This window comes from Pan troglodytes, chromosome 4 (assembly GCF_028858775.2).
Source record: "Pan troglodytes isolate AG18354 chromosome 4, NHGRI_mPanTro3-v2.0_pri, whole genome shotgun sequence".
NCBI classification, from domain to species: Eukaryota; Metazoa; Chordata; class Mammalia; order Primates; family Hominidae; genus Pan; species Pan troglodytes.
The window spans coordinates 42,475,086-42,489,553 of NC_072402.2; the positions used below are offsets into that span (position 1 = coordinate 42,475,086).

Here is a 14,468-nt window from a genome sequence, read left to right on the forward strand (position 1 = left end):
TTTTTAAAAAGGTTTTTAAATAGAAACTTTATTTAAATAAATGAACTCTTCTCAACCCCAAAACCCAGCTTCTGATCTTGACTAAGTTCATAATTACTCAGGGAAAAACACTGCTGGTTCCTTATAAGCCACTGTGCTGTACGAAATCAATTCATGAAAAGGAAACGCCCTATTTCCAAGCATACCTGTACTAGAATATATTAAGTATATTCACTTAATATATTAATTTAAATGTTAATGTTAGTCTAAATGTTAAATTAACTTAATATGTTAAACTTAATACGTTTATTTAATTTTTACTTAATACCCTTACTGGAACATATTAAGCATTTTTTCTGCTTAAAAAAAACAAAAAAACAAAAAAAACCCCTGAATTTACAGAACTAAAATTATGAGAGGAGATTCGCATTACAAAATCTTCCTCTATGGGTTCTTCTAGCGCAAGACATTTTTCTTACTGATTTTTAACTACTTGAGTTGGCGTAATAATTAGAGAAAAGCAGAAGAGGTAGCAACTGTGAAATCAGTGTACTAGGAGTTACTAGCCAATGATTATCTATCAGGAACAGATACATCAAAAAGCCAAGAAAATAAGAATTTCTCTTTATAAAAAAATAATAGTTACAGGCTGGACACAGTGGCTCACACCTGTAATCCAAGCACTTTGGGAGGCAGAGGCAGGTAGATCACTTGAGGTCAGGAGTTTTAGACCAGCCCGGTAAGGTGAAACCCCGTCTCTACTAAAACTACAAAAATTAGCCAGGCGTGGTGGTGCACACCTGTAATCCCAGCTACTCAGGAGGCTGAGGCAGGAGAACTGCTTAAACCCGGGAGGGCAGAGGTTGCAGTGGACTGAGATTGCATCACTGTACTACAGCCTGGGCGATAAAGCGAGACCCTGTCTTTAAAAAAAAAAAAAAAACTTCTAAAAAATAATTATTTACATTAAACTTTTAAAAACAACTATTTTTCAAAGCAAACTGCTCTGGATTGGGGTTCCGAAATACAATATGATTGTGAATAATGGGGGGAGGAATCTAAATACAAATCAGAGAAAACAGTTTTCAGAGGATTAGGTAGCTTAGCTACAAGATTAGCTTGAAACATATGAAGAATAGTCTGAAAGGCTGTTGTAAGAAAAATGACAAATTCTATCATTCCTCTGACCTGAAACAAGGTGAAAACTTGGTAGAAAGGCTGCATGAAGAAAAAAAAAAGTAGTCCGATAAGGTCTATCTGTAGAGCTTGCTCTCACACTCTGAATACAAATCTAGCTAGTGTCAGTTCTTCAGAGCCAACCACTTACTTGCCACACTTGGAACCGATGCAGTCCCATTACCAGCTGAAGCAGGGCATGTGATCTAAGACAAGTGTAGATATCAAGGAGACAGGAAGCAAGCTAAGCAAGGGCCTAGAAATCCCAAAGGCACTGATTAAAGTCAAGAAAGAGGCTTTTTGTTGTTGCCAATTGTTTTTGTTGTCTTCCAGAGGTAATACAAGGCTTTGCTCCTTTAGCAGGATTCCCAGTTGGACCCTCTCCAGAGAGGATTCATATTTGAATTCCCATCTGAATACCAACCCAAATGTTGATACAGAACACTCCTGTATTAAAATTAATATCCATCCCAGATAAACCTACTCTGTGACTAAGACAATTGAGATCTTCTAGGTGAAGATGCTATAATTCAAAATATTACATGGAAAACCATGTCTTACTTAAAACAGGTACTTGTTTTCCGGCCATAATTATTCCAGTCTCTTCCATAGAACTGCTTCTGCAAACAGTTTTTTTAATGTATCAAAGAGAGTCTCTCGCCAACATTTAATACAGTCAAATCTATTCCAACTTCAGAGTTCTTATATGTCTTATTTAGCAGACACTATGATTCTATCTTCTTATTCTCTGGAAATCCATCAGATGTGTGTTCCAACACAGAAGTGCCTTCCTTCCTTCTCATAGTGGCAAAAAGCATATCCATCATCCCCAAGGTTTCTAACAATTCTCTTTGGTAATCAATCTCTTTTTCTACAAGTCCTTGAAGTACTAAAAACTTTTTATCAACTACAGGGGACTGACCAATTACAGGCAGATATATATCTAAAAAGAGAGAAAGAAAACACATTAACTAGCAATATCTTTCTATACATTAAGTGAAAAGCAAAAGTTTTTAAAAGTATAAAAATATTAAACATAAGAACACTGAAAAATCTGTACTTATTTTATAATTAATTAATGATTTATAGAAAGTATAACAATCCCTCTGAGTAAATTTCAAAAAATAATAATTACAGAAAGTATAGGGTGGAGTTCCTGACTTATTTTCATTTTCCCATTTGAAAAATTGTCATTGTCATTATAGATGTCTATGAAAAAAATTTTTTATAACAACCCTAGTCCCATCAATTCAAAGTCACACCACTATAAACATTTTACTACTTTTTAAACTGCACTGACTTGTTGTTTTCTCCATGAAAATCCATATTGAGATTTGATAAAAGCAAGATATTTTGATCCACTTGATTTCCAAATTTGATTATTTGACATCTCTACTTTTGCAAGCATGTTAGGATTTTCAAGTTTTAACAATGACTTACCAATAATTATTTCAGCAGCATTGATTAAAACAGGGGCAAATCTTGGCTGAGAAAGATTCCTACAAAGTAAAAATTCAGTTTAGTGAAACTTGTAAACTTAAAAAAAAAATCCTTAAAACAGATTTGTTTCATCAGTTCTCTACAAAGATCAAACTAAATGTCTTTTATTTGGTGATAAAGGATTTCAGATGCAAAATGTAAGTGTTTCACAGACAAAAAACATACCTTATCAAAAAATTAAGAACATGACTGATTTCCTTCTCATCCCGACCTGCAAGCGCATTTGCAAGGACTCCTCTTCGATTTAACTCCTTTATGATGGACACCGTAATCTCGGGTGTCTTTATTGTACAAGTGGGCTAGAAAAATTTTCAAAGTCAACATGAGTAGACAAAACAGCACAAAAAAAAATCACTGTCTTGCACTAAATTATCAAGTTTGAATAATATTTATCTTCACAGTTCCAAGTCATGGTAATATGCAGGGTAAGTAATAACATGATTTTTTTAAAAATGCTCACTCACATCAAGAACTCTATCGAGTGCCTTAGAGATCCGAAAATGTTTCAGATCCCTGTCATACAATTCTAGGTGCTTCTTTGCTGGCCTGTTAATCAAAATGTCATCCTGCAATGAAAAGTACATTTATAGAGAAGGAAAATCAGCATCTGTATAAATATACATTTAATATAAACTTTTTCATAATGAAGTGGTATCTCTGAACTATGTCACAAATAACGTTCATATGCCCATAATGTAGATTAAATAAAAATGCATCCTGCTAATCAGAGTCAAAAAAAGAAAAAAAAAAAAGGAGTAACTTGCTACATCAACATGTTCTTACTCTCTTATAATTTTAACTTACAACATGCACCATTGCCTTAATTCTAGGTAAAAATTACTCATTTCAATTCTCTTTATGTGGCAGGCAGTGTGGTACAGTAGAAAGATAAATCAAACAACAATCAGAGATAATGAGATCTAGTCTCAACAACTCTGGATACCAGTAATGAAATCCTGAATCAATCACAAATTATTTGTCGCTCAATCTTCTCAGATGCCAAACAGGGACATGATTGGTTCTACTACTTCTTGGGATTTAGATCAAATCAGGTAGTATGTGAAAGACATTATTTTGAATGCAGTAAAGCATTATAACATTATGTTATGATGCAGAGTATTACATAAAGTAGTCCTTGTTCCCCATTACTCATCAATAATGTCCCCAATCTAGCAATCTAGAAATAATTCTGATGTAGAGAAAAGCAAAATAAAGTGCCATGTGAACTACGCTTTCCAGTAATGTGCAGGGATGAAGCTGGCTACTCTAACAAATTTCACCCTTTAAACAAATATGAGAAATGCACAAATACCCGTTGCTTCATGTAATTTTTTCCTTTAATAAAGGTTCGATATGCAGGCCTTCTTCTTCTGGGAAGTGATTCCTTCTTTGCTTCAGATTTCCGATGTTTAACACTCAGTATTCCATTGGTCATTCCTACAACTATTGTCTCATCTTCATGCTAATAATAATTAGAAAAATAAGTTAGTCTATTCTTAACTCGTAATTTATAGTACTTTTACTTCAAAACACATTTACAATGTGTTTGCTGCTTGTCCATACATTCACCAACAGTTCCATTCAAATACACAGTCTGCCTAACGATGATTGGTGCAAGACGTTAAAGCGAAATCATTTTTTCCTTAGGATACAACTACATCGACAGAACTTATACTTGTAAAATATCACTGGCAAAGTTTGTATAATACATAGTTAACGGCATCAAAGATTACACAGTAGCAAGACTTTTATGATTTTGCCCCCCAAAAATATTTTTAATAAGCTTTTCCTCTCCCAAATCAGATTTCTATATAATATAGTCAAATGCCTTCCTGCCCAAATGTGGCTTCTCATAAAACTTGACAGTATACATTTCAGAAAGAGCAGTAACAAAGAAAAGGAGATACTTCATTTTGTTGTCCCCTTCTCCCCACATCTTTTTTTCTGCTCAGAGAGCTAATCTGCCTTTCTAGTGTACTATAATACTCTTGAGTTAAATGAGTTGAAGAGAGATTTACCAGCTTCCCAGGTCCTGCGTTTAATGTTAACAATGCCTAGAGCACTGTATTTAGTTTGAAGTTCTACAGTGAGTGGGACCTAAATCTGAATTCATGCTGAGTCAATAGGACGAGTTACATATTCCAGCAATTGTCTTAACTCAAATATCTGATGTGGCAAGAAAAGTTACTCAAATCTAAAAATAAAGCCCAAAGTTCCATTTTAGTTTCATTTAACAGGCAGGGTTAGTGACAGACTTAAAAATAGGTAAAGGTACTTACTGCAAGGGCAAGACTCAAAATTGAAGCTGCATAATCAAAACTGTGGACTACTTTGTAGGAAGTTGTGCTATATACTTTCACCTTCCTAATAAAAAAGAAAAGCTTTGTCAAAAATCACCTTGAAAACGAGTATAAAATGCAAATTTCTATTTTCTGAAAACAAAATACAAACATTAAAATCTGTACAACAGTGAAGAAAAACAAAGATTAGTAATGTTAATTACAAACTAATTCATCACTGAATCCCTTTAAAAATGAGCTGTAGGCTGGACACAGTGGCTCACACCTGTAATTCAAGCACTTTGGGAGGCCAAGGTGGGTGAATCACCTGAGGTCAGGAGTTCGAGACCAGCCTGACCAACATGGTGAAACTCCATCTCTACTAAAAATACAAAATAGCTGGGCGTGGTGGCACATGCCTGTAATCCCAGCTACTTGGGAAGCTGAGGCAGGAGAATTGCTTGAACCTGGGAGGTGGAGGCTGCAGTGAGCCAAGATTGTGCCACTGCACTCCAGCCTGGGCGACAAGAGCAAAGCTCTGTCTAAAAAAAAAAAAAAAAAAGAGCTGTATACCAGCCCTAACTATAAAATCTGTATAAAAACTTTGACTAGCCACTTATAAAAAAAATAGAAGGGCCAGGTGTGGTGGCTCAGGTCTGTAATCCCAGCACTTTGGGAGGCCAAGGTGGGCAGATCACTTGAGGCCAGGAGTTCAAGACCAGCCTGGCCAACACAGCATAACCCGATGTCTACCAAAAATAATAAAAACTAGCCAGGTGTGGTGACACACACCTGTAATCCCAGCTACTCAGGAGGCTGAGGCATGAGAATTGCTTCAACCTGGGAGGCAGAGGTTGCAGTGAGCCGAAATCGTGCCACTGCCCTCCAGCCTGGGCCACAGAGTAAGACTCTGTTTCAAAAATTTAAAAAGAAAAAAAGGAAAAAAAAAAAAAACAGAAGGACAGACCATGAGCCACTGTCATCTGAAGATCAAACTTGGGAGTAAAGAAAAGGTATTAGCCGGATGCGGTGGCTCACACCTGTAGTAATCCCAGCACTTTTGGAGGCCGAGGTGGGCAGATCACCTGAGGTCGGGAGTTAAAGAGCAGCCTGACCAACATGGAGAAACCCTGTCTCTACTAAAAATACAAAATCAGCCGGGCATGGTGGCACATGCCTGTAATCTCGGCTACTTGGGAGCTGAAGCAGGAGAATCACATGAACCCAGGAGGCAGAAGCTGCGGTGAGCCGAGACCGCGCCATTGCACTCCAGCCTGGGCAACAAGAGTGAAACTCCATCTTAAAAAAAAAAAAAAGAAAAAATTATCAATGAAAGCACATCACAAAGCCAAGTGTGATGGCTCACACCTGTAATCCCAGCACTCTGGGAGGCCAAGGACAGCAGATTGTTTGAGCCCAGGAGTTCAAGACCAGCCTGGGCAACTTGATGAAACCCTGTCTCTAAAAAAATAAATTAAAAAAAAAAAAAAGAAAGAAAGTACACATGAAGCCAAAGATCAGGGATTCTCAACCTCAGAATTACTGTCATTTTGGGGCACACAATTCTTTTTTGTAGGGGTTGTTCTGTGCATTGTAGGATGTTTAGCAGCCTTCCTGGCCTCTATCCCCTATATGGTAAGTACCATGAGTTGTGATAAAAAACAATACTTTCTCAAGATATTGTCAAACGTTCCTTGAGGAACAAAAATCACTCTTGGTTGAAACCACCACAAATAGAGCCAATTTACACTTAGCTTTTAGGAACATACCTAAGAATCAAGTCCCAAATTGCCGAGTAACATGATTTCAGTAACATGTGTAAACTTGCCATGTATTTACATAAAAAATTCCTTTGTATTAAAAATATTTTCTAGCTTTTAAAATATGTACAGTCAATCCTTCTTATGGCAGGTTCCACATCTGCAGATTCAACCAACCATGGATTGAAAATATCCATAAATACATAAATAATACAGAATTTTAAAATACAGTGTAACAACTATTTACATAGCATTTGCATTGTATTAGGTATTACAAATAAGCAAGCCATGATTTAAAGTATACAGTGGATGTGTGTAGGTTATATGCAAATATGCCATTTTAAATAAGGGACTTGGGCATCCACAACCAATTCCCCTCAGTTACCAAGAGATGACTGTATACTTTTTAATTAACATGCTGAAAACTAAAGTTTTTCATAACAGCAGAAAAAAATGAAAATATGGAAATAAAATAATCAAAAATAGATCATGTAAGCCGGGCACGGTGGCTCACGCCAGTAATCCAGCACTTTGGGAGGCTGAGGTGGGAGGATCTGTTGAACTCAGGAGTTTGAGACCAGCCTCGGCAACATGGCAAAACCCCATCTCAACAAAAATACAAAAATGAGTCAGGTACAGTGGCGCGTGCCGGTGGTCCAGCTACTGAGGAGGCTGAGGCGAGGGGATCGCTCGAAGCCAGGAGGTGGAGGTTGCAGTCAGCCAAGATCATGCCACTGCCCTCCAGCCTGGGCGACAGAGCAAAACCCTGTCTCAAAAAAAAAAAAAAATTAATAATAAATCATGTAAATTCTAGAGCTGTGCCATACTTCTAGCCGCACATGGCTACTGACCACTTGAAATGTGGCTAGTGAAAATGAGAAACTAAATTTTTTATTTTATCTAATTTAAAAACTGAGACAGTAATTTTTATAAAATATTATCTTTTTTTTTTTTAGAGACAGGGTATCACTGTAACCCAGGATAGAGTACAGTGGTACTATCACAGCTCACTGCAACCTCAAACTCCGGCTTAAGTACTTCTCCTGCCTCAGCCTCCCTAGTAGCTATGATTAAAGGTGTGTACCACTGTGGCCAGCTAATTTTTTTAATTTTTTGTAGAGATGGGGTCTCACTATATTCCCTAGGCTGGTCTCAAACTCCTGGCCTCAAGTGATCCTCCCACCTCAGCCTCCCAAAGCACTGGGATTACAGGTGTAAGCCACTGTACCAACCTAAAATATGATTATTGTATCATAGTGCACATGTTTAGATGCTTATTTCTAGTATCTTAATAATTTTGACATAGATTACATACTGAAATTATATTTTATATGTAATATATATTTTATTTTTACATTAGATATTAGGCTAAATAAAATGTGCTATCTAACTTTTAGGCCAGGCGCGGTGGCTCATGCCTGTAATCCCAGCACTTTGGGAGGCCAAGGTGGGTAGATCACCTGAGGTCAGAAGTTCCAGACCAGCCTGGCCATCACGGCGAAACTCTGTCTCTACTAAAAATACAAAAATTAGCCGGGCAAGGTGGCAAGCGCCTATAATCCCAGCCACTCAGGAAGCTGAGGCAGAATCGCTTGAACCCGGGAAGCAGAGGTTGCAGTGAGCTGAGATCACACCACTGCACTCCAGCCTGGGCAACAGAGCGAGATGTCATCTCAAAAAAAAAAAAAAAAATTAATTTATCTAATTTTTAAAAAACTTTTCAGGCCAGGCACAGTGGCTCACACCTGTAATCCCAGCACTTTGGGAGGGCGTGGTGGGCAGATCACACGAGGCCAGAAGTTCGAGACCAGTCTGGGCAATATGGCGAAACCCCGTCTCTACTAAAAATACAAAAATTAGCCAGGCATGGTGCTGCACACCTGTAATCCCAGCTACTTGGGAGGCTGGGTCACGAGAATCGCTTGAACCTGGGAGACAGAGGTTGCAGTAAGCCCAGATTGTGCCACTGCACACCAGCCTGGGCAACAGAACAAGACTCTGTCTCAAAAAAAAAAAAGAAAACTTCAAAATATATGAATGTACAATAATGGTTTTAAAACATGGTTTATAGAATAACATTATTTGAAAGATTATCATTCAAATGGTTCAATAATGTTGTTTAAGTATACAAGTTAAAACAAATTGTGTCAAAGGAGAAAATAAGTAGCTATGGGTGGCCGGGTGTGGTGGCTCACGCCTGTAATCCCAGCACTTTGGGAGGCTGAGGTGGGCGGATCACGAGGTCAGGAGTTCAAGACCTGCCTGACCAACATGGTGAAACTCCGTCTCTACTAAAAATAAAAAACTTAGCCGGGCATTGTGGCGCGTGCCTGTTATCCCAGCTACTCAGGAGGCTGAGGCAGGAGAACCACTTGAACCTGGGAGGCGGAGGTTGCAGCGAGCCGAGATTGCACCACTGCACTCCAGCCTAGGTGACAGAGTGAGACTCTGTCTCAAAAAAAAAGAAAAGAAAAGAAGTAGCTATATGTAAACAAAAGGTCAAAACTATTTTCAACTCAACAGGTTTTTTTCTCCTGGAAATCATTATCCGTATACTTATCACAAATATTGCTGAAATAACTCATTTCCTCAAGCAGTAAACAGGTGTACACTAATAATAATATACAAAAAAATTAAAATGCCAACCTATCCAGTGAGCCAGAGAGTAACCTCTGTCCAGAGCTGCTTAGACATAAACATGTCACGGTTTTGTGATGATTTTTCAAAGATACTAGCAATTGTCCTCCTTTTAACATGTCCCAGACTTTAACATAACGACCTCCTATAAAAAGAAATCATCATTAGTTGGATATTCTGCCCACAGATTCAACATATTAAAGATCTGAAAAGCATTCTTCTCTGGACACTCCACAAAGCATGGAGGCTGAGTGAGGGAGTCCAGGCCAGGCTGCCTGGTAAAATCGTGGATGCACCACTTCCTGGGTCATTGGTAATAACAGTTCCTACCTCACAGAACTGTTATGACCATTAAATAATATTTGTGAAGCGTACAGAAATTCCAGCAAAATAAATGTATAACTGAAAGAGTCCATTTTAAGAAAATTATAATAAAATCATTTTTTAAAAGAAATTCTACATAGCAGTGGAAGTGAATAATGTAGATCTGCAGCAAAATATCAAGCAAAAAAGTCTAATATGGAAAGACAGAAAAAGGGATGGAAGAGGAGACTGAAATCTTGACTGGGGAACAGGAGTTGGAACCCAACTCACAGTTCCCACCTCTCCACTCCTATGTGGCACCTCACAAGAGGGATCACAGTTGAAATCACTGATCTAGTCCAACCCTCTCATTTTCAAGGTCTAGAGACCTTAAGGGATTGCCCGAGGTCACAATTAGCTAGTGACACACAGTGGAGATCAGCACACAGCTTTCTATTCTCCCTGTTCAACATGATATTTTTTCCATTTGTCAGAATAACAGCAAGAGAAGTAGACACATCTGACATTATCAACTTTTTTCTTTTTTTAATTAAAGATGGAGTCTTAGAGTCTTGCTATGTTGCCCAGGCTGGTCTCAAACTCCTGGACTCAAGCTATCCGCCTGCCTCAGCCTCCCAAAGTGCTAGGATTACAGGCGTGAGCAACCACATCCCGCCTCAACTTATTTTTAAATCAAATAGGTACTGGGGAAAAGAATATAAAACAGAGTAATTTCTAGCCAGATTTTAGAATTAAGAAAAAAAAAAAAAAAGGAGGTACACACAGCAATATATATGTTGTCAAGTATACATACTACCTATACATTCTTCTAATACGAACACATTTTTACTTTATTTACAAATGAAAAAAGCCAATTTACTTCTTCCACTGTAATTATGAAAATGCAATATGTGCAAAATGAGAAAAACATCTCAGTCCCAACTTGTTGAAAAATGTACCAAGGCCCCTTTTGAGGCCACATTATCTCCTTTCTCTAGTACTAGCAGCTATTTGCTGGGTAGTGGCATTTCAATCAAGAGAGTCACAGAAAAAGAGACAAGCCTACTAGATCTCAAATAACTGATTTTCAAAAGCTGCTGCAGATCTCTTAGGTAGGAGTAAAAGGAGTATGAGCTAAATTTCTGGGGTTAAATAAGATGACACAGGGCTAAATACATAAGAGCTAAATTTCTGGGGTTAAATAAGATGGCACAGGGCTAAATTTCTGGGGTTAAATAAGATGGCACAGGGCTAAATAAATAAGATGGCACAGGGCTAAATACACAGAGCTCTCGAGTTCTGTGATTTCAGATCTGCCACTTACCACTTTGCCTTGAAAAATAAGTTAAAACTTTTATTTCATTAGCTGTAAAGTAGGGAAAAAGCTAACTACCTTGTAGCATCATCTAGGGCATTAGAGTTCATATGTAACAGCACAGTGCCTGGCTCACATTAGGTACACAATAAATGATAACTGCTTGCCAGTCCTACCTATCAACTGTTTGAACAAAAACTTAGATATGCAATTCAAATGCACACTGATAAATTACAAAGAGCAACTGATTTTAAACAAATGTGATTCAAAACCAACAATATTGGTGAAAGCTATTTTTAAGAAGTACCTGCTGACACCAGAAGACCTCCAGAGGGGAAAAGTAGGACACTCTCCACTGGCTGCCCATGCTCAACACAGAGAACACTCTCACTCGTTCGTGCATCAAACATCTTCACAGTATGATCATATGATCCTAAAATGTCAATTTTTGAATTTTTAGTTTGACTGTTTAAAACAACAAAAACTGTATGTATCCAGATATAAATTTTAAAAGGAAAAAAAGCTTAGATGGAGTTTTAAAAAGACGTATATGTATATTCATGAAGACACAGAACCTCCAAACCGTCTACTACTGATCGTGTCTGAAGAAGCACTACATAATACTATACAGAATCTAACTTGCTCTGATCTTAAAATATTTCTTTCTTTGGACTACTGTCACTACTGAATCATCTGGAAATCTTTGTAAAGGCACCCACAAAGGCTAAACTGCACTCTTTGTTTCTTGGCTGCTTGAGGCAGGGTACTATACATTACAGTTCTGAGAGTCTATTATGTTTTCAAGACAGCCTGATTTTTCCAAACACATTTGGAAGACATGAACAATCAACAAAAGAAGAATAAGAAAATAAAAAACAATTGGAAGCCAGGCATGGTGGCTCACACTTGTAATCCCAGCCCTCCGGGAGGAAATTGAGGTAGGTGGATCACTTGAGCCCAGGAGTTCGAGACCAGCCTGGGCAACATGGCGAAACCGTCTCTACAAAAAAATACACAAAGTAGCTGGATGTGGTGGTGGGCACCTGTAGTCCCAGCTACTTGGGAGGCTTATGTGGGAGGATCACTTGAGCCCAGGAGGTAGCAGATGCAGTGAGCTGTGGTCACATCACTGCACTCCAGCCTGGGCAACAGAGTGAGACCCTGTCTGAAAATAAATACAAACATACATACATAAAAATTAATTTAAAAACTGAAGAATTAATCAGAAACATATTCCTTTATAAAAAAATTTAAACCCCTCCATCCCAAAAGAGTCCCATAGCAACATTAAAGTACATCCCCGTGAGATTATTTGCTTCAGGAGGGAATAGAGTTCACCAACCTGTTATAAAGAGATCCGGATTAAGTTTGCTAGCACATCCACACCTCACATAATCAGAGTGTTCTTTAAATGTCAAAATTTCTTTGGAGTTTGGAATATCCCATAATTTAACTGTATAATCATCAGCCCCAGAGACCACGTGATATTTGTCAGCTGTAAAATCTACTGTATGAACTGCTCTGAAAGATTGAAGATCAGTATATTAAAAAGCAAGAAAATTATTTTTCTGGTACCTTCTAACATAAAATGCTCCTTTTTCTCAGATTAAAAAAAAAAGCAGCTGAGTTTCAGGGAGTCTTCATAGGGGGAAATCATGAAAGAAAGAGAAAACTTACAAGTGTTTGCCCCCAAACCAATTAAGAAGTGTAAATACTCCTATATTGTAAAGTTAAAAAAAATTAAAGGATAGCCTTAAAATTATATTTTCTAGTATGTAAACAATTCCACTTAGCTGCTGAATATGGAAGCAAAGGCACTTTAATTTTCAAAATTTCAAAAAGTTCTTTAAAAAACTCTAAAAAGATTTACCACTAAATAGAATCATGTTACATAAATTTCTGTTAAATTTTAACAAATTTCAGCACGGACATTGGCAATCCTGAAAACAAAGTTATAATATAAAATTGTGATGGCCACTTAATTTATTAAGGGGCAAAACACTATAAATTCAAGAAGAAAATCCACCTTCCAACTTGACTTCAACATAAGAGCCTCTAAGACAGTACAGGCCTATAGAGCTGTCATTACCACCTGTAAGGTTGTCTTTAGGTCAGTAATTCATAATCTCAGCTGGGCCACAGACCCCACTAAAGTTAACCAAAAGCTACAGAGTAGCTCCCTAGATAAACGTGTATTTCCTAAAATATCACATACAATTCTAGGGAATTCATAAGCCCCATGAAACTGGACCACGGAACCCAAGTTAAGCACTCTTAGAACAATCAGGAAATATAGTACCTATAGGCAAATAATCTCCATAAAACTGATCTCTATCTTTTTAATCAAAGTCCAGAGGAAAAAAGAGCTTACAACAAAATAAAACCAGAACACACAGAAACCAACTGTCTCTTACTTTGTATGGCCTTCAAACTGCCTGAGGGGAGCCCTCCCACTTATATCAAAAAGTTGAACTCCACCATCTTCACTGCCAGCCACAAGCAATCTACCATCTTGTCGAAAAGTAGCACAGTATGCTGTGTCTTTAAATCGAGAAAAGGTTTTTATAGGTTCTTGGGAGTATCGGCCATAAATGTGAATCTACAAGATGAAAAACAGTATTTCACCAGATGGCTCAAGATCAGTAGTAAACTATACAAAAGAAAAATAAAGAAATTTAATATTATACTTACTCTTGAGGAAGCTGTGACAGCATAATTATATGGAGGCTGAGGAGAAAAGTCTACTTTTGAAACTGCACCAAATTCCTTAATCTGAACAGGGGTCTTAATAAAAAATAATAGTGTGTTAACAGAGTTACCACTGGTAAGACCTATTTATGCATTACATAATTTCTTACAGACCATTTCTCTTTGTTCTTAGTAACATTTCTTAAGTTGTATTTAACATAAAATTACAAAGAAAGCAAAAAAGGTACATATCTCATCACCCAGACTATTCTTGTTGCCACTGAAATAGACATATGGTTAGAAAGCCACACCCCACTCTGTCTCTTCAGCTATTGAGTTTACTGTGATTTCTACCAGAAAAAAAAAAAGTTATCATGTCTACACCAGCATACAATAACCACGTACTTGTACTTTTAAAATAACAAAAAGATAATCATACCATGTAGGCTGTTCCACATCTTGCTTCTTTTCACTTAGTAACACATATTAGTTTTCATAGGAGCAATAGACTTACCATCCATTATAAGGGCACACTGTAATTTACTATACCAGTCCACTACTAATAGACATGGGTTTTTCAAGATTTCTACTATTACAAGCAATACTTCAATAAACAACTTTACACATATGAGATTCAAATTTTAAAATTTAATTCATTTGGCATTGATTGATCATCTGTTCTGTGCTAGGCATTTGTATGGTTAATCTGATTAAGCAGTATGGACTTTTACATAAAATTCCAAGAAAAAATAGATATCAAATTATCTGCCCAAACTATAAGCTGCTGATAGATGGTTTTTAGTTAATAATTCTGTTAGAGCATCCAGAGTA

At 37.3% G+C, this 14,468-nt stretch overlaps 1 protein-coding gene across 2 annotated transcripts in view; it reads right to left on the minus strand.

Moving 5' to 3' along the window:
* The window catches only part of UTP15 (UTP15 small subunit processome component), a 16,290-nt gene continuing 1,822 nt past the window's right edge, over positions 1-14,468 (minus strand). The window contains exons 3-13 of one of the 2 annotated variants that reach the window (XM_001151559.8): positions 13,641-13,733; positions 13,364-13,548; positions 12,292-12,470; positions 11,257-11,382; positions 9,341-9,476; positions 4,935-5,019; positions 3,968-4,117; positions 3,120-3,221; positions 2,821-2,954; positions 2,596-2,654; positions 1-2,098 (exon numbers count right to left, since the gene is read on the minus strand). In XM_001151559.8, coding sequence (XP_001151559.1) covers positions 1,881-2,098; positions 2,596-2,654; positions 2,821-2,954; positions 3,120-3,221; positions 3,968-4,117; positions 4,935-5,019; positions 9,341-9,476; positions 11,257-11,382; positions 12,292-12,470; positions 13,364-13,548; positions 13,641-13,733 — 1,467 coding nt within the window. In that variant the 3' untranslated portion in view covers positions 1-1,880. The remainder of the gene's footprint in view (positions 2,099-2,595; positions 2,655-2,820; positions 2,955-3,119; positions 3,222-3,967; positions 4,118-4,934; positions 5,020-9,340; positions 9,477-11,256; positions 11,383-12,291; positions 12,471-13,363; positions 13,549-13,640; positions 13,734-14,468) is intronic. The other variant, XM_016953155.4, reaches the window with a different exon arrangement.